At 41.4% G+C, this 19,432-nt stretch overlaps 1 protein-coding gene across 2 annotated transcripts in view; it reads right to left on the reverse strand.

Moving 5' to 3' along the window:
• The window catches only part of Tek (TEK receptor tyrosine kinase), a 98,135-nt gene extending 91,597 nt beyond the window's left edge, over positions 1-6,538 (reverse strand). For both annotated transcript variants that reach the window (XM_050136271.1, XM_050136269.1), the window contains exon 1: positions 6,007-6,538. In XM_050136271.1, coding sequence (XP_049992228.1) covers positions 6,007-6,058 — 52 coding nt within the window. In that variant the 5' untranslated portion in view covers positions 6,059-6,538. The remainder of the gene's footprint in view (positions 1-6,006) is intronic.
• Positions 6,539-19,432: the final 12,894 nt, after the last annotated feature.

Below are 19,432 nucleotides of genomic sequence, written 5' to 3' on the forward strand. Positions count from 1 at the left end.
CCCCACATTTTCTTCTCCTAAGCCTCTTTCGAACTTCCTGTTCATCCCTGCAGCCTTCTTGCCTACGAGGCTGAGAAGCCATATTGGACCCAACCTACAGTCTCCACCATTTTAATCCGTCTTCCACACAACTATGACAGTGAATTTTCCAGAGCTTAAATCGGATGTGTTATAAGGGGACTAGCACTCTGCTAAATTATAACATATAGAGAACAAAATCCAAGCTATTTAAAGTAGACCCCAAAGCCCTTCCCAGCCTGACTCCAATCTTAATACTTTATATTCCAACTGCACTCCACGTCCTGCAGCCTGACCCGCAGTTTCATACCGCCAACCACCTTTTGGGTTGCTTCTGCTAATAGAAAGTCTTTGTTTTTCTTCTGAGTTTAAAATAATTTGAACCAGACATTATAGCTTCCTCCTGCCATCTCAGCATCGTGGAGGCAGAGACAGGAGGATCTCAAGTTAGCTGCCTGGCTACACAGAGTTACGAGTCAGTCCAAGAGCCAAGTTACACAAGAGGAGACTGGTCTCCAAAACCTTTACCTCTGTATAACTCATAAAAAATATTTGTAACTATTTAAAAGTTCTTAAAGAGAAAAAAATACCCTAACCTGCAAGTTTCCCAGTGTCGTTTTCTTTTTTTTTTTTAAATAAGCAGTCAGTGAAGTCATTATAATGGTTAACGAGTTTTAATTAAATGTTTACTTACTTTTTATTATAATTTTAACTACTTATTATGCTGAAGACCAACCCCTGGACTATGTAAACTCTAAGCAAGGACTCTGCTACTAAATTACATACCCAATCTTTTGTTTTTTGTAACAGGGTTTCTTTGTGTAGCTCAGGCTAGACTTAAATGTTTTATGCAACCCAGTTCTGTTTTGAACTCATAATCCTTCTGTCTCCCACCATCTAAAATGATGGTATTAAAGATGCATGTGTCTACGTGTTGCTAAAGAGTTATGTTTAAGAGCTGTGGAATTAGCTCACTAATAGAGTGATTACCTAACATGCAAGAGACCTTGAATTTGATCCCCAGCAAAGCAAAAACCAATATTTATAGAGAATTATTTATATTCTCTATAAAATTATTTATATTTTATATAGAATTATTTAAATTCTCTATAAAGGAAATATTTATAGAGAATTTAGATGTTGTGGTCTCATTTTGTATCACCAAATCTAACAAATACTTCTATCACTTTTGTAAATATTTTTTTATAAATTTTGTATAAATTACAATTACATCATTTATCACAAAATCTTACAATTCATTGCCTATTTTCCCACTAAAATATGAGTTTTGTGAGGTAAAGAGGGGGGGATGGGCCAACCTTGTTTATATTCCTAGTTTCCAGTGCTGACATGGCCCAAAGTAAGTCTTCAGTAAACCACCACTGACTGAGACCAAAGACATACAAATAGTGGATATCAAAAGGCTTGCAAAAATGTGTTAAATGTCTATCAAATAAAGCCTGTGCATATGCTATAGGAAGTATTCAACAATTATAAAATACCTAATACTAAGTAAAAGTCTAGCTAAACATCCTTTTGCTTTTATCCTTTATTTTTGATGCCCAAAGAAATACATTTTCTTTTTACATAAAAATTAACCTTTTAAGATAACAATAACTATTATTTTCATTGTTTATGAACTTGCTCTACTATAAATAGTGTTTGAATGTGGCTTCAACCCTGTCTACAACATTCCTTTTTTTTTTTTTCAGGTCTACTATAGAGTACCAAGTGTTCCTTACCTCAACTGTTAAACTCTATTTACTTAAAAAAAAATCACTAAAAACCAAATGAATGCACTAATAATAGGCATCAGTTGTAAAAGGTTTTAATATTCGAATTGAGTTAAATCTACTTGCCCCAATCTCAAAGAGACATCTATGGTCTGTATGGGATTAGGAGAAAAACATGAAAAGAAAGAACTACCTAGGGAAAGTTGCAGTGTTTGCAGGGTCAAGGGGTTAAAAATGCTATTTCTGTGGGGTTGGAGAGATGGTTAGCAGTTAAAGCATCTAGTCCTAAGGACCCAGGTTAGAGTCCCAGCACCCAAATACTGGGTCACAACCATCCATAAGCTCCAGGGGATCCAGTGCCCTCTTCTGTGCCCACTGGCACTAGGTACACACATAGTACACAGACATGCATACAGCCAAGCAACCCATACAAAATCTAATATTTTAATTTTAAATTGTTCTTTCTAAATGGTTAAGATTCCACAGGCAAGAGCCAAGACAAAAGGATGGGTAGTTTTTGTTGCTATTGTTGTTTTTAATAATTTAGCTTCATTTTATGTGTGTGTGTGTGTGTGTGTGTGTGTCAGATCCCCTGGAGTTACAGACAGTTATGAGCTGCTCTGTGGCTGCTGGGAATCAAACCTGGGTCCTCTGGAACCACTGAGCCAGCTCTACAGCCCCAGCATGTGTAGATTTTGAAGGAGGTCTTGCTATGTTCCATAAGCAGGGATAACTGGATGGAACCTTGAGGGGTCATATGGGAAAAGTCTATAAGTGATCAGAGCTTCACCTAGATGCTGGAAGAGATGACATCACTGTTGCTTCACGCAGCGATGCTGGTGGCAGACTTCTCCTTTGGTTAAACAGGTTTCATTGAGGTAGGCCTTACTAAGCACTTGACATGCAGAGTCATATTTGTAACTATAGCAACCCGGAGAAATGGATATTCTCATCCAAAAAGACGAATGATTAGTGTGCTGTCATGATCTATTTGAGCTTTGATGTTATATAACTCAAACATGTGATTCCTCATCTATATTTTAAACTGTGACATCTTCCCTGTCAATTGGTTGCCAAGTTTCTCTGTGTCTTTGGTGTTTAATGGGTACACTGTATGCAGCACATTGAGCCAATATCATTTCTCATTTGCACCTAATTTAGGCATCATATTTCACATAAGCAGAGCTCCTATTAATTTTGTGTCTTATCAAAACCTACTTATGGTTCTCAAGAATTTTAAACTAACCACTTCTCTCCAACAATGAACATTCATAATGCGTTTTTAACTCAAACAACAAATTTAACCATTTTTGAAACAGTATCTTCTGCTTTGGGCCAACCCTTCCAGATTAAAGAAATTTCTTGAATCCTGATTCTATATGGTGACTAGAGAGCCACCCACGAGGAATCAAAGGCAATGTGATAACACCCATCTTCTGACAGGGTTGGAACCACAAGCAACAAACTGATATTTTCAGAAGAATTCAGAACCATCTTATCTAGGGCAGTGGTTCTCCAAGCTGTGGGTTGCAACCCCATTAGCAAACCTCTATCTTCAAAAATATTTATATTATAATTTATAACAGTAGCAAAGGTGCAGCTATGAAGCAGCAACAGAAATGATTTTATGGCCGGAGGGTCATGACAAGTGAAGAACTGTGTTAAAGGGGGCAGCAGCAGGAAGGTTGAGAACCACTGGTCTAGAGGACACAGCTTAGTCTTTTGAGAGGGAATTGAACAACTCTTTTCCTGCTGGACAGACATCTTAGAAGATTTGGACTCTTCCCGGAAGTCCCTCAGGGCAGGACTGAGGGAAGTGCTGGAAAGGAACACCTCTGAAGAAGGCCAGCTCTTCCTTTGGAAAACAACTCCAAGAGGTGTCCTGATCCCAAGCCCAAAGGAGGAGGCGCCACCTGGGTCCACTTTCCTGACCTGGCTACTGCATTTCCTCTGCCACCCCAGACAACATCGTTGCTATCTCCGAACCCAGTTGTTTAAAATGTCAGACAGAACAGGAAAGATAGCTTAAGATGTGTGACCTAAAGACTTCAGATTTCCCACCAGTGTAAATCATGTGAGACATTTATGATCAAACAGAAAGGTAATTTTTTTTAAGCGTATCTAGCTCTTTAGAGCAAGCAGCTAGGTTTGATGAGATAGTGAATTAAGAAGTGGGCAATATTACTAAGTTATAAGAACTAATTTGCAAGCTGAATTTGGCAATAATTCTCAAGTAGAAGGAGCAAACCCCAGAATCTTGAGTTGTTGAGCTACAGCCCTCTTTGAGGTTATGTGTTAGCAGGCTGCTTTGCCATGCAGAGCAACCTTTATTCAAGCAAATATAGAATCTTTATTTTTCAATTATGTTTGTTCCCCCCAAAAAGGAATATGAGGTCACCAAGCAGACCACAGATATATTAGCCCCACATCCCTTGCCACATTAATGAGGTCTACTCTTAGAGACTGGCTTGAATAAGGGACGCCTGTGGCTATTGCTGTGGTCACCGAGCCTCAGCAGTCACGTTCATGGAGGCTTAGAATCGGAATGAAAATTAGGAATCAGTACAGACCTTCCCCAGAAACTAACCTTTCTGTATTCTACCTTCTACCAAGAGCATGGCCTCCTCCTGCTTGTCACCTTCCCGCCAGAAATGCCTTTCAAGGAACTAAAGTCAAGCAGCAATGAGACAACTATTTTGGTCACAGAATTTTTCTGTTTGATTATATGACAATTTTTCTAAACTTTATTCAAAATGCCATAACAAAGTCACTTAAGGGGAAATAGTAAGTTAAAATCAGGTGTATTTATGTGTGCGTGTGCATGCACGTGTGTGCATGTACGCACACTACCATTTTATTTAACTTAAAACTACATCAGAGCAAAAGCTGGTACCTGGGCTTTGTACTATTATAATCTCCGGTGTAAATCAGTCCCAGATTATGTCACCAATAAATCTGACACTTGGAAAGCAAGACAAAAACAGACATTCTTGATAATTATTTAAAAGACATAATAATGGAGAAATCAACCTACTTATACATTAATATTAATAGTAATATAGATATGGAGTAGCTTATACTAGTTATAAATTACTATATAAGTAGTTGACACCATCGTAGATACTCATTCCTTTTGGCAATTTGTGTTATTCTTAAAATATTACATTTCTGATACATTGGTTGTTGAAATAAAACTGAAGAGCTAGCTGTAAGGCAAATTGTGCATCATTATGCTACTTTCCTGGGTTAATAACAAAACATTTAAGCATATAGAGGAATACAAAAATAACATCACAAGCATTTCTATCCAATTCTATTGCTATATAAAATCCTCACCAGTAAGTTTGGTAAAATTTCCCAAACTCATTTCCTGTGCTAATTCCATTTTCATTATAATAATTAGACTATTTTCAAACCACTAGGGAGGAACCCATGGCAATAATGCAGCTGTGGTCCGCAATTTGGGTCCTGATGTTTCTCCAGTATGCTTTGTGTATGCTGGGTGAGTTACAAGGCTGCCTACTATGTAGCATCTGTGATACACACACAAAACCCAAGCTTATCCTTACCAGCTCTTCCCTGTGGCCACTGCAGGATTTGGTAAAGTCCTGAATCCAGCGACCTTGGTAACTGCTAAGTTTTAGTTAGATCGCACTGTTCTTTATGATTTATTCAATGTGAAACATCAAAAAGACTAAAGTCAGTGGCGTAGCCCTAATTTCCCTGACTCCTACCTAAAAGAAAGAAAAGCCTCGAATTGGAATTAGTGGGATTGAAATGAACAGAGATATGAAATTTTAACATAAAAACACTTTTTGTTTTTATTTAATAATGACAATCTGTACTCTGATAGGTAAGAATTTTGTTGCCACACACACACACACAAAAAGACTTTCTTTGAAGTAATTACAACCTTATTTTTGCTGTTATCGATAAGGAAACACACCAGAATGAGAGGCAAGAAAGAAGACACCTAAATAAGCAGAGCCCTTCAAATAAGGTGGCTACTCCGTCCTGGAAGGGGCCATGGCAACCCAGGAGGCAGCATCCACAAGAGATGGCTAGGAAACCCAACTCAAGCCGCCAGCGGGGAATCCGAACTTCAGCCTTTACGTGTGTAAACTGGAGAGTCACAGAAAAGCAGTGTCAGCATCACCCAAATGAACGTTTGGTGAGAGAGAAAGCTGAGCAGTCACTGTGTTTTAAAATATGACATACAAGTAAATAAATAAATAAACATTGAGCCAAAACTTACCAGAAAGGAGCAAGCTGACCCCACAGAGAACTAAGCCGGCTAAAGAGTCCATACTTCCCCAGATTTCCCCATCCAGCGTCCAGAGATGAGCATGAGTTCCCTGGGAGCCTTTCAAAAACCCACAACTTTGTGACTTCCCACTCGCATGGTCTGCTTGCTCTTGTTTACAAGTCGGAGGCAAGAAGGAATCGCACAGAAGCAGGCGGTAACAGTCTCATTTCTGTCTGAGCGCAGGGAGTTTTAAGTTCCTTTTTCCTGTTTCCTTTGTAGATTAGGATGGGAAAGGCTGTATCTTAAAGGCACTTGGTATCAGCAGGCCTGGGGGCACTGCGAGCCCTATCCATCTTGCCCTTCATCCAAACACTTATCTTTCCTGCTTCGGCTCCTGCCTTGCCTGGATTGTGGAGCAGAGGGGTCTTTGTTACAAGTGAGGTCCTGGTCAGCGTTTTCAGGAACAATAGGGGTATCCTCTCATAGGCCAGGAATTGAATAACAAGCCCTCCACCTATGTATGGTATGCGATGAAGACCAGCCCTTCTCGGACTGAGCAGTTCTCTGGGGTGCACTCGGGATCCCTGACAGAAGGGGCCCCGGGGATCCGCCTTTGCTCTGTGTTTGAGTTTAACTCACGGAGTGTGAATTGGGCAAAGAAGCTTCCTGTGATGAGGAATCATAACCTGGAAAGCAATCAATTTGAGCGAGCAGGGCTGAGGTCAGCTCTCAGTGTAGCCACGGGAGACTAGATTCCACAACCATTAGCCTATTTTCTTACACCCGGACGGCTTGTTTGTTGGCCCCGAGCCCAAATATACGCATGCTACTGGCTACAGCTTTAATTTTTATTAGCATTTCATTTGAGGGTGATCTAATTTATTGCAGAACTTGGCATGGGAAGATTTTAGCAATGTGAATAATTTCATGGTTATTGGCAGACAGTATTTCAGAAGCAGACTGAGAGACGCACTTACTCTATAGCCTTGGTAAGCCGGAAACAAACTCTATAGCCCAAACTAGCCTTGAACGCATGATGCTCCTTCCTCAGCTTTTTGAGTGTTGAGATTGCAACTGTAAACCCCACTCCTGGATTAGTCCAGATCTTTAAAAAAAATATCAGGTAGATAAGATAGCTCAGCAGGTAAAGTCATACCTGAGTTTAATCCAAAGCCCATATGATGGAAAGACAGAGACCTGGAAATGTGTACCTCATATGTGACCTTATACATACATACATACATACATACATACATACATACATACATAGAAAATATAAACAAAAATTAAGGTATTAAGGTTTGTTATAAAGAGCAAACAGAAGTGATTATGTCTGTAGGAGCAGAGTCTATGGGTCAAAATCTCTCCCTGTAGGATAAAGCAAGCATCCCACTTCACCCGACTTTGCACGAAGAAAGACTCGCCCCTCCCTTTCCCAAGAGCCACAGGAAGAGACCATGCTGCTGGTCTTGACTGATTTCTGCCCTAGGTGTGATCATTTCAGAAATGATCTTTAGTGTCCACAGTGCTTCCGACCTGAGGGGGGAGATTGCTCAGCTCTGTCCTCAAGCACCTCTGAGTCCCCTCAAACACTGATTCAACCGTAACAGTTTGCTAGCTGTTCCTGAGGACCAGGAATGCTTCCAGCCTGAGGGGTGGATGACTGAGTTCAGTCCTTGGGCACATCTGAGGCAGACACTGGCTAAACTAATCACTCAACTTTTCTATTTGAGGGAGTAAAACTTAACTCTGTAGGTACAGAGATGGGGCAAAACTTAACTCTCTGGGGCCAGCGAAAAAGGGGAAACACACGCAGACAACTTTAGGGTCTATCATCTTCTCTCATCTCTTTATTTCTTTTCTTACCTCTCTCCAGATGTTTCCCTTCTGTGCCTCTCTTGATATCTCCCTTCTAACTATCCTTCTACATCTCTCCTGGTATTTTACTTCTCCAGAAAAATCTTTCAAGCAATATAAAGATTATAATGTGGTTATATCCAATTTTTCAAGTCAGTGATTAGTGATTACAAAGAATACGTGTAAAAAGGCAACATATTTCCCATTTCCCTTACGTGATTAGAGATTTTATGTATTACAAGTGAAAAATTATTTTCAAGAACCCACATACATTCGTGTCCAAGTAAGTTGTTATTGATTAACAGAGTGTAAGCAAGCAAGGTATTTTTCTCAGCCAGTTCTTTTACTGGCAGGCTGCATTTTGCAGTTACAAGGATAGGATCGATCATTTTATTATTTATCTTAAAAGGTAATCTTATAAAAATTCTTACAGGAGTCACAAATCTAAACTTTTATATATGAAAAACAACCAGTCAGCTCTACTTTAAATCCTCAGGGTGCATATCCACTCATCAACAGTTTTTTATATCAGGAAACCGAGGGCAGAAATGGGTACAAGGAATTAATCATCACCCTTGATCACCAACCCATCCCAGCAAGAAACGTACATCAGCCAGAAATAGCCAGGCTACCATTGTTCCTGCTCCCAGAGTCCCTTGTGCAACTATTAAAACTGTGTCTTTCTAAAATTTAAATTGTTCCCCAAGATTTTCTACCTCAAAGTCATTAACAGAAACATCTTAACCTAACCTTAAGTCATTATTTAAGGCTCTGTTTCAGCTATGAAGCACACGGAAACCCTGTACACATCTCTCAACATTAAGGTTAAAATAACCCGAGCAAGCTTAGCTTCTGGGGCTCAATTGTTTTTTTTAATCATTAACCTAAACCACAGTCTACACAGCTCCTCAAGGAAAACTCTGAAGTCCTAGCTGCACGGCACTTCCTTGTTTTTATTTTCTATCCTCTGCTGTCCCTGCTTTATCAGGGGTGGGGGCAATGCTATGTCCTGCTTTTTACCTATATTAAGTTTCCACTAAACTAACTTCTATCACAGTCCCTTACTATAATTATTTAAAACCCTCAATCATCAAAATCCTATTTAAGCAGACACTATTATTGTATAAAATCATTGCTTCAGTTAAACAGAACACTGGAAGAGGAAATCATCTTCATAATAATCCACAGGTTAAAATGTCCAGTAGAATGGGATATTTACATGAGATAATCACACTATATTAAATGCATCACCCATTCACACCATGCCAGATACCAGAGAAAAATGGCAGCAGCAAACAAGTACAGACACAGCAGAAGCAAGAGGCATTCTGGAGCTGAAGCCCTCAGGGGCCTTGCCAACTCGAGATTCACTCAACAGTGCCTCTCATTCTGGCATGCCAATCTCCTGAAGTCAATTGCCACCTGCCCCTCCTCTGACATGGCCACAGCCAGCTGGGACATAAGAATCTGAGTGCTGTTATCACTTTTTAGCACCCTTTAAATGGCAATAATATCTCCTTCATGGAGCCCTGCAGCCCTGACTGACTTGAAACTTGTATGTTATAGCTAGCTCACAACCACCCATCTTGGGGGTTTCCCAAATGCTGAGGCCAGAGGTGTGAGCCACGCCCGTTCTCCACAGGTGTTTTAAGATCAAACATTTGGGAAAACGGCGGTGAAATCAGTGACACAAACACTCTGGAATGGATTGAGTTCAAGGTCATCTTTGACTACTTGGTGAATTCATCCTACGCTACAAGATGCCCTGCCTCAAAAATGGGAATAATCATATTACTATGCAGAATTGTCTGGCACTGTGACTGAATTTTGTTAGATCCAAGTATGTTTCTTTTCATCTTTCCAATCTGTTCTTAGTTAAGTCCAAAGAGCTCTGCCAAAAAAGGCATTCTCTAGAATTCCTAAGAAAGTTCTGTTTGGGCCATATAAAATAGACTCGGAATCCGACTTACTGGGTTCTAATCCCAGCTCTGCTGTAGACATTTCCGAGTCATCCTGTGTCTTCAATCTATCATCTTATAAGTATGAAATTATTAAGTCAATGGTCCCACTTTCGGCACTCCCAGGCTGGGACCAGACTCTTTCATCTGGGCCGTTCTTCGTGCCAATGACACAGTGAAAGCCTGTGGTCTGGGTTTTTTCTTTGTCCATTTGATTTCTGGTAGAACTGGGAAGGGGGTGAGACAGTCTCACACCGTAGCTCAAACAGGGCTGAGGCTCACTGCAATTCTCTTACCTCAATCTGTCAAGCGCCAGGATTATAGGCACAAGTTACCACACCCGGCTAATGTGCTCTGTATAAGAACGTGGCGGCTGAGGCTTTCTGAAGTCTACCAGGCTCAAGTCACATGAGGCAGTAATGGAAGGCCTTTGAGACAATTTCCAAGCACCTACATTCGCAGACAAGCTTTCCTTATGCTCAGTGACCACTCAGGTGGTCTCTGTTGCTCACAGCCTCCCCGGGTAGCTATTTTCTTTTTTGGTTAATTTTTGTTTGAGAAAGGGCCTTGTTAAGCAGACTAGGCTGGACTGGGATTCATGATCATCTGCCTCAGCCTCAGTGCTGGCATTATGGGCATGTGCCACCACACCTGCCCTGTTGACTTTCTCATAAGTTGAAAGGACGATCTTGCTGCATCAACTTGGGTGGCTTTCTCTGCTACTCTGAAAAGCAGCTCGGTTTTCTTTGCCCTGCTATCCAGTAAGATGTAATGTTACCCCCAAAATATTAATTCAATTCTTCCTTCTTCCATTACCCAGAAAGATTGATTCCACCTCAGTCTTCCTTCTGTAGTCCAGGTAAGATGCCAAAGTTTAATTCTCCATTATCCAGAAGAGTGATGTGGCTTATTTTAATTTTCCAGACTCTTTAATAATGACCTGAACTCATGGGAGCTCATTGACTCTAGACCAACAGCTGGGGAGTCTGCATGGGACCCAATAAGGCCCTCTGCATGTGGGCAACAGTTGTGTAGCCTGGACTGTTTGTGGGACCCCTGGCACTGGCACCAGAATCTACCCTTGGTGCATGTGCTGGCATTTTAGAGCCCATTCCCTATGGTGGGATGCCGTGTTCAGCCTTGAAGCAAGGGGAAGGGTCTTGGTTCTGCCTCAACTGAAAGTGCCAGGCTTTGTTGATTCCCCATGGGAGGCCTTACCCTTTCTAGGGAATGGATAGGGGTGGGTTGGGGGAAGGTGGGAGGGAAGGGAGAAGGGGATGAAGGGAGAACTATGGTTGGTATTTAAAATAAATAAAAGATTATAAAAATGATAATAAATAAAATGTGATAAAAATTAAATAAACAACTTTTAAAATTAAAAAGATAGTAATCCCATTTGTTTCTTTCCACTATCATCCGGAATAGTGACTTAGTTTCCTAAGTGCTCCTGGGTTTCCAGTTTGCAGCTGGACAATGGTCTGGGCAAATTTTCTCTGGGGAATCAGAATCTTTAGGATGTGTTATAATGTACAGGTATAACAATGAAGCTAATGAAGCTAATAGCGAACAGACTTTCTGAGCTTCTCCACTTGGAATATCTGCTCCTTGGATCTCAGAATATAAAGAAATTATCAAAGGACAAGAATGGGGGTGTCCCAATATGCTCTGAGACCAATAGTTCTGGGGAGCTGATGGGCAGTAGCTTGGGAAGTTTTTAAAGGGGTTGGATTGCTGAGATAGCCAATAAGAGAGAGAGGCCATTTCCTTCACTAGACAAGCTTTTCCCAATGCATAACGAAGGGTGCTTAGACATTCTCAGAAACCATCTTTAGAAAGTGGATGTGGTCATCATTCGTGCATCTTCATCCCCGAGGAGCCTTGCCATGGAGATGGCATCAACTGTGCCCTCAGCTGCTCCATTCACTGTTCAGATGGGCATCAACTGTGCCCTCAACCGCTTCATCCACCGTGGAGATGGCATCAACTGTGCCCTCAGCCGCTCCATCCCTGGAATGGTTGCCCTCACCTTGCCACTGTCCTCTAGCTCTCAGCCTCTAAACCATCAGTTCTTAACCTCCCTAATGCTGCGACCCTTTCATACAGGTCCTCATGGTGTGATGGTCCCCAACCATAAAGTTAACGTCAGTGCTACTTCCTAACTGTAATGCTTCTACTGTTAGGAACCATAGTGTAAATATTTTTGGAGAGAGAGGTTTGTCAACTCTAAACTTTAGTGTCTACTGGGCCTTTGAAGACCACCCCATCTCCACAATAGTTTGCTCTATTCCTCTTCATCTCTTTCATGGTACTAACCATACACTTATGTCTATCTTTTTTATGTCTTCCTCTGTCCCCTAATTGAAACTGGGAACATACCTAATTTCTTTGCCACTAAATTTCCAAGACAGAGAACAGTGAGGAACATTTAGTAGGCCTTTTGTAACTTAGGTTTCATTATGACATATTCAAACCGAATTAGTTTTTGTTAATTCTCCTTCTCCTCACATTTTTCCTATTCCCATGACGCTACCTTGTACACTTATATCTCCCTCCACAGTAAGTCTTATAGAAATATTTAGTGAACTGACAAAAATTAAGGTGCTGCCATTGTTACTCATATCAATCAATACTTGACGTGTTGCGCACGTCAAGAAAAGGGCTTTGAAGCCAGGCAAGACCAGGCTTTATTTGTCATATCTATATACTCTCTGTGTGATATGGCTGCTCCCATTCAAGTGTCTCCACTTCAGACTCCACATCTTTGGAGTGGAAAAAATAATCATTTGTATCAAATACATATTGAATAAACGCACTTTACGGCTTCCTGCTCTACTCACAACCACTACCACCTCTGAACTGTTTTACGATACTTACAAGCAAAAATAAAAACTGTGCTCTAAAATTTATGTTCTAGGAGCATTATTGATAATAATCAAAACCAGGAAACAGTGTGAGTAACAACAAAATGTATACCTACCCTAGTACAGGCTAAAGTGCCCAAGTGTTAGACTACAAGGTGGAGCGGATGAACGCAGAGGGACAAAGGTGTTAGGGTGTGTTGATTAAGAAAGAACTGGTGAGAATAAGGTGACATGTTTATACATTCACACGAATATAGCAAACTTACTAAAACCTTCAAGTGCCTGCTGATTGGTTTTGTGGCGTAACAAAACAAAATACTCTACTCTTCATGCGTTCTACAAGCCCAGTACCTCCTAAAGCAGTGGTTCTCAACCTGTGGTCCGTGACCCCTTTGGGGTTGAACAATCCTTTCCCAGGGGTCGCATATTAGATATCCGGCATATCAATTCATAACAGTAGCAAGATTACAGTCATGAAGCAGCAATGAAATAATTTGATGGTTGGGGGGGTCCCCACAACATGAGGACCTGTATTAAAGGGTCTCAGCATTAGGAAGGTTGGGAACCATTGTGCTAAAGCAATGAGAAAATACATGAAAGAAGCCAAAAGAGTGTCCTTGCAGCTGCTGAGCCTTGGTAGTAGATGTATTTAAAAGCCTCGATGGCAAAACAGGTTGAATACAAGTGACCCTCGCCTACAGGACTTGAGTGGTCAGATCAGGTGTCCATGACTCGTAGCAAAGCCCAGGCATTCTGCTTTCTGCTGCTCAGTGGCACTGAGCCTTCACGTCATCCCCTCTGACTTCTTCCAGGCGTCCGTGAAGCTTTCTGTGAACCTGCTGTTCTTAACACTTAGCAGCAGAGGAAGGGCCCTCAACAATCGAGCCCTGGCCTTCAGCCAGGCCAGCACAGCTGAAGCGGCAACACCCACTCTGGGGGATGGCTGTGGAAAATACCTAACCCTCTCCCCACCGCTTTCCTGAAACCCTGTCAGGGGCCGTTTTTCCTTTCCTTTCTCTTTCTGTTTTACTAATTCCTTTCTTTGTCGTAAGCATCTAACTGGTAAGTGGACAATAAGTCCTTAGAAAAAGAGACACGCAGTAGCTGATGCCGTCTGCTTTTGAAGTCCGTAATTACACAAGCACTGGCAATGCATCATAACAGGAAGGTTAAAGAACAAAACCAAGCATTGTGTGATTAAATGCCTTGAGTGGTACCGGCAACAAGAGGTTCCGTAGCTCTTTGCTTCAGTACCCTTTGGGCCATAAATCACCCGTTAGCATGTCGGTTTTTTTTTTTTAATCCTCCTGATATTTTCTAGGCATAGGTGGCATCTTCTCAGATACACTTAAGTCCCTTAAGGCCCGAGCTACGTACTTTATTTCTGATGAACCTGTGTTGTTAAAGCAAAGAGGGACCTGAATACCCTCAACTATTAGGAGAAAGAAAGCGTCAAAAGCTAGCCAGCCTTCATTGAGCAAGCCTGTGGTCCCAGCTACTCTGGAGGATCACAACTTCAAAGCATACCTGGGCTGCAGAGTGAGCTCAGAGGAGGCTTAGTGAGATCCTACTTGAAAATAAACACTGCTAAGGAGGGGAAAGGAGGAAGGAAGGAGGTGAGGAGGCAACAGTGTTTGCAGAGGTAGCCATGGCATGGGATGGGATATAGCTCGGTGGTAGAACCCTTCCCGTGTTCATAGTGGCCTTTGGTTCAATTCCTAGTAAAGAAAAATGGAAGGAAGGAACAAACGAATGGACGAAGGAAAACTCAAGCAGAGGATGTAGTTTGGTGGCAGAGCTCTAGCCTAACATGTACTATCCCTGGGGGGTCAATCTTTAGGATAAGAAGAGAAAATATAATAAAAATACTCACAATGGGGATGGAGCAAATCCCGATATTTTCTTTTTTTAAAAAAAAAAGCTTTAAAATAAATATAAACAAAAGGAAAAGGTGAACTTCTACTCATCTTTGAGCTCAGATGTCCCCTTATCCGTGAGCCATTCCTGCAGCAGTAACTGACGGTATACCAAACCACTCCAGTACTGAGCTACATCTGCCCAGTTCATCCACCTTGTAGCCAGCTGACATGTGCTTCTTTTGAGTGCATGTCTTTACTGATGGGTCTCATTTCTCTGTTGTGAACTCCAGTTGCCCTGGGTCATTCTGTCTCAGCCGGCCTCCTGTGTCCACACTAAAATGTGAGTTGTTTAGCTAACCCAGTTTCAGACACAAAGATCGAGAAGGACGAAGCCCCAGACCTCTCGTCTGCTAGCACGTCAGCCTGCCTTTTTATGTGGCAGGGCCAGAAATCTGAGAATGAGTGGAAATAAGAAAGTTTCCTTGAAGCATAGGCTAAACATTGGTACACCATTGCTTCTGAAACATTCTTTTTAGTGAACCACACAGCTAAAAGTAGATTCAAAGTAGAAAAATGGACTTACCCTCCGCACCATATTCAACCCTCACTGTTGAAGACCAAAAGCGAGGCAATTGTTTTGCTACTATCCAAGTACATGATGCTAATCATACTTAAATTGTTCGGCCACAGATTTTAGAATTTTTCAACATGTCTGTGATTGGCTATTCTTCTTACCATGATGATCATTAATCCCATGCTGCACATGGCAAGGTTTTATTATTTGTTATTATTATTATTTATATGTGTCTATGTATTATAAATTCTTCATTCGATTACCCTTTTGATAGGCACCTGGGGTGATTTCCCTTCTTAGTCATTGTGAATACTGCTGCAGTAAACCTGAGTATTAAGGACTCTCTTCTCTGTGCTGATTTCATTCATTTGGGTATTGTGCTGGCTAGTTTTGAGGAGTCATCTGGGAAGAGAAAACATTAATTAAGAAAATGCTTCTAGAGGATTCCTGGGGAGCGGGCATTTCATTGATTAGTGATTTATGTAGGAGGGCCCAGCTTATTGTGGTTGGTGCCACCCCTGGTCAGAGGATCCTGTGTTGTTTAAGAAAGCAGGCTGGGCAAGCCATGAGCAGCATCAGTAAGCAGCATCCTCCATGGTCTCTGCACCAGTTCCTGCCTCCAGGTTCCTGCCTTGAGTTTCTGTTCTGACTTCCCTGGGTGATGGACGACAAGCTATAAGATGAAATAAACCCTTTCCTTCCCAAGTTGTTTATGGTCATGGTGTTTGATCACAGCGATAGAAAGCAAACTAAGGCAGGTATATACACAAGATGGGCTTCCTGGATCATATGGAAGTCTTAATTGTATTTTTTTGAGGGACCTCCATATAAGCTTCCCCAGTGGCTCTACTAAAACACCTTCCTACCAACAGTATACTGAGTCCTTTTTCCTCCATATCCTTGCCAGGATTTGTGACTTGCTCAACACGTTTTAGTTGTTTGTGTTTTCCTGTGTCCTTCTGTTTGTTTTGAAGTTAATCTGTTGTTTTCCAGTCTATTTAAGGAGAAACATGATGGTAATTGGCAGCATTTCTTTAACATAATCGTATAATGCTATACGTCAAGATGGTGGCCTAACGAAGACCTGAACAAGGATGGCACCAGTTGACATCCTAACATGGAAGGAGAATCTCATGGGGTCCCAACCCATAGACAAAGAGTTATAGGTAACTCTTTAAAAGAGTTATAGGGATGCTGAGAGTGAGAGACATTTTTTCCCTGGGAAAAGCTCCACAATTAGTTATTCAGTACCAAGTCAGCAGTCCTAAAGTCATATATTTATAAGTAACATTATACAGACTTAGCAAGATTTGAATGTGTGTATGTTCATGTACAAAATGAAAGGGAAATGGGGAAATAATGTAACTATGCTTTAATTCTTAAAAAATTACTAACAGAGAAAGGGAGAATTCCTTTAGTTTTGTCCACAAATTTTGAAGTGTTAGATTTTATTTTGCATTTAATTCAAATTTTCTCTTTATGCCATGAATTTAGAAAATTGTTTTGTTTCCAAAATGCTAGGAATTTCCCAGTCTCTTCTGTAAATGACTTCCAATCAGCGCTAGTGTGATTAGGGAACATAAATTGTATGCTTTAGCCGTGTTAAATGTGTTAAGGTTTATTTTATGGCCCACAATGTGGTCACTCTTGGTAAACCCTGAGTGCTCCATTGTTGCTGGAATATTCTGGAATCTTCAGATTGGCTTGATTGCTTCTAGACCTTACTGACTTCATCGTCAGGGTTTATGTTTCCAGTTTCTACGAGGAAAAAGTTAAGGGTTCCACCTCTAACTACAGATTGACTGTTACCTTTTTAGTTCTGACAATTTTTTATGTATGGAAGCCATTTCTTAAGTTTTTTCAAATTTAGAAATTTGCTTTTGTTACTAATGTTGTTAAAGTTATCCATTTATCCTTATTAAATATTGTTGTCTTCAGAGTTCCTTATTTGGAAGCATTTTAAAAAATATTAATTATGAGGGGTGTTTTTTGTTATTGTTGTTTAACGCAGCAGACTTTCTATTCTTCATGGTTACATCTTCATTCAGACCTTCACCTTGCAAAGGGTACATAGAGAGAATCTGGAGCTTGAGACCGAGGTATTTGCTTACCAGGGGAACCATGGTATTAGAGAGAGGAAAGGCTAGCATTTCCGAGTAATGGGTCATAAATTAAGTCAAAATACCTAAGTATGAAATAATATATCACACAGAACAAAATGTAGGTGTTTGACAGAGGATGAAATATATTGGAAAAGGTGTTTCCAGAGACAGTTTTCATTAAAAAACAAACGAACAAACAACAACAACAACAAAAAAAAAAAACAACAAGAACAAAACTTGGGTCCACTTGTATCCCCACAAAAGTTCTAACAACTGGAAATAAAATGTTTTGAGTCAGGAAGTGTCATGATCAGCGTTTCATCCTGAGATCACTTTGGGAGCAATAGCATGCTAAATTTTTAAAAACTGAAGCCCAGAAAACTCATTGATAGATGAATATTGAAATGTTGCATCTAAATACACAAACTAAGAGCCTAAAGCAGCATCGAAGCTGGAGAGCATTGGAGCTGGAGAGATGATGGCTCGGAGGTTTAGAGCACTTGTTCTCTCAGAAGGCCTGGGTTCCTCTCTAGAACCCACATGGTGGCTCACAACCAGCTGCTACTTCAGTTCCAGAGGACTGACAGCTTTTCCTGGCCTCAGTGGGACAAGCCATGCACATGGTACACAAACATGCATGCAGGCAAAATACTCATATGTACAAAATAAAGAAATCTTTTTTAAAAAAATTAAAGTCGGAGAGAATTGGACGTGCTAAGGTGAAAATGCGGATTTTAATGACAGCGAGGTGGTGGGCGAGCACGAGGAGGCTAGAGCTGGTCTGAGCTTGCGACCATGTCAGTTGTTGTAAAGCACCAATGCCGTGCCTAAGAATGATAGCTGTCACCATCATCGTCACTGAACACGATTTCCTGTAGCCCTCACAGGCAAAGTTGAGTCAGGGTCCGCTGTGGCACCTGACCTTGTGAGGCAGAACACTTGCCTCCCAGACCTTCATTATTAGACTCTCTCTTCCCAATAGTAACAACTCTGCTCCATTTAACTCTGTCTCCTGCAGATTCTTCTGTAACTATGTCTAATGCTGCTGCACAAAATGCAGAGACTTGAAGCTGTTTTGGACTGGAGTTTATTCTGATACTTGGAAAAGCAAAGGAAGGCATCTCAGCTAAAGTCACTGAATCTGCAGGAGTTTGTTCAGTTCCGTGTTGCTATCCTGATGGCTTACATGTCCTGGGAAGCTCTCAGAAGATAGTCCATCTTTGCCACAGGATTTATAATATCCATGTGTGTGTGTCCACAAATGATAAATGGCTCATCACCACAAGAATACATTGCTGGAAGAACACAGGCTCCTCACAGTAGGAATAAGTAAGCAGCATTCCTCTGAGGACCAAGTACCACCCCAAACTACTAGAGACTTAGCCCTAAGTCTCTGCCTTTTGATTTCTGAGGGATACAAGAGTAGGGGACTCAGTGTAAGACCATACAAGTCTCCTGCCTTTCACGACTCAAGGGCTCCTCACCAGATCTGTTCTGAACCGCTGGCCTGGCCTGCGGAACCCTCCAGAGGCCATCGTGCCAAGCTCTCCAGTTTTATCTGGGGCCACCACCCTTTGCCCTCTGCACTGTGGGTACAATAGCCTCTTCTCTTTTCCTGGCACATTCAGGCTAATTTCCCACAAGACATCCCGCCCTCCTGGAGTTATGGTAACTTCTCCCTTTGTCTTAACAACTCTCTCTCTGTTTATCGCTTTGACAGGGGCAGAATGTGGAGAAGGAAAAAAAAACCTGAACCTGGAACCCTTAGGCTGTGTGGAGTCTCCTCAAGCACACAGTGCTCCCAAGATGGCCATCAGCTCTTCCCCTTGAATGCTGAGACAAAGGGCAGTTGGAATGCGGAATCTAACATAGACACCCAAATTAGAAATAACTTTTCCTAAAGTAAAGAGGTCTTTTTTTTTTTCTCTTGTGTTTTGCAGAACACTTCTTCACAAGCTGGGAGTATCGATCCTGTGCTTGTCATTTTCTGCTGTCAAAGTCCTACGTGAATCACCATCTATGACTCTGCCTTCCAGCTTCGTGCTAATAGGGTTAAGTAATAAATTCTGTAGCCTTGAACCCGTGTCAAAGAACAGAAGGCCAAGGCTTGGGGTGTGGTGCACACCTCTAACCCCAGCACTCAGAGGCCAAGAAGAAGGTTCAGAGTCTCCTAGCCAGCCTGGGCTCCATAAAAAGACCATCTCAACAAAACAAGAAGAATACA

Source organism: Alexandromys fortis, unplaced genomic scaffold (genome assembly GCF_014885135.2).
Source record: "Alexandromys fortis isolate MF-2015 unplaced genomic scaffold, M_Fortis_MF-2015_v1.1 scaffold_13, whole genome shotgun sequence".
Taxonomy (NCBI): Eukaryota; Metazoa; Chordata; class Mammalia; order Rodentia; family Cricetidae; genus Alexandromys; species Alexandromys fortis.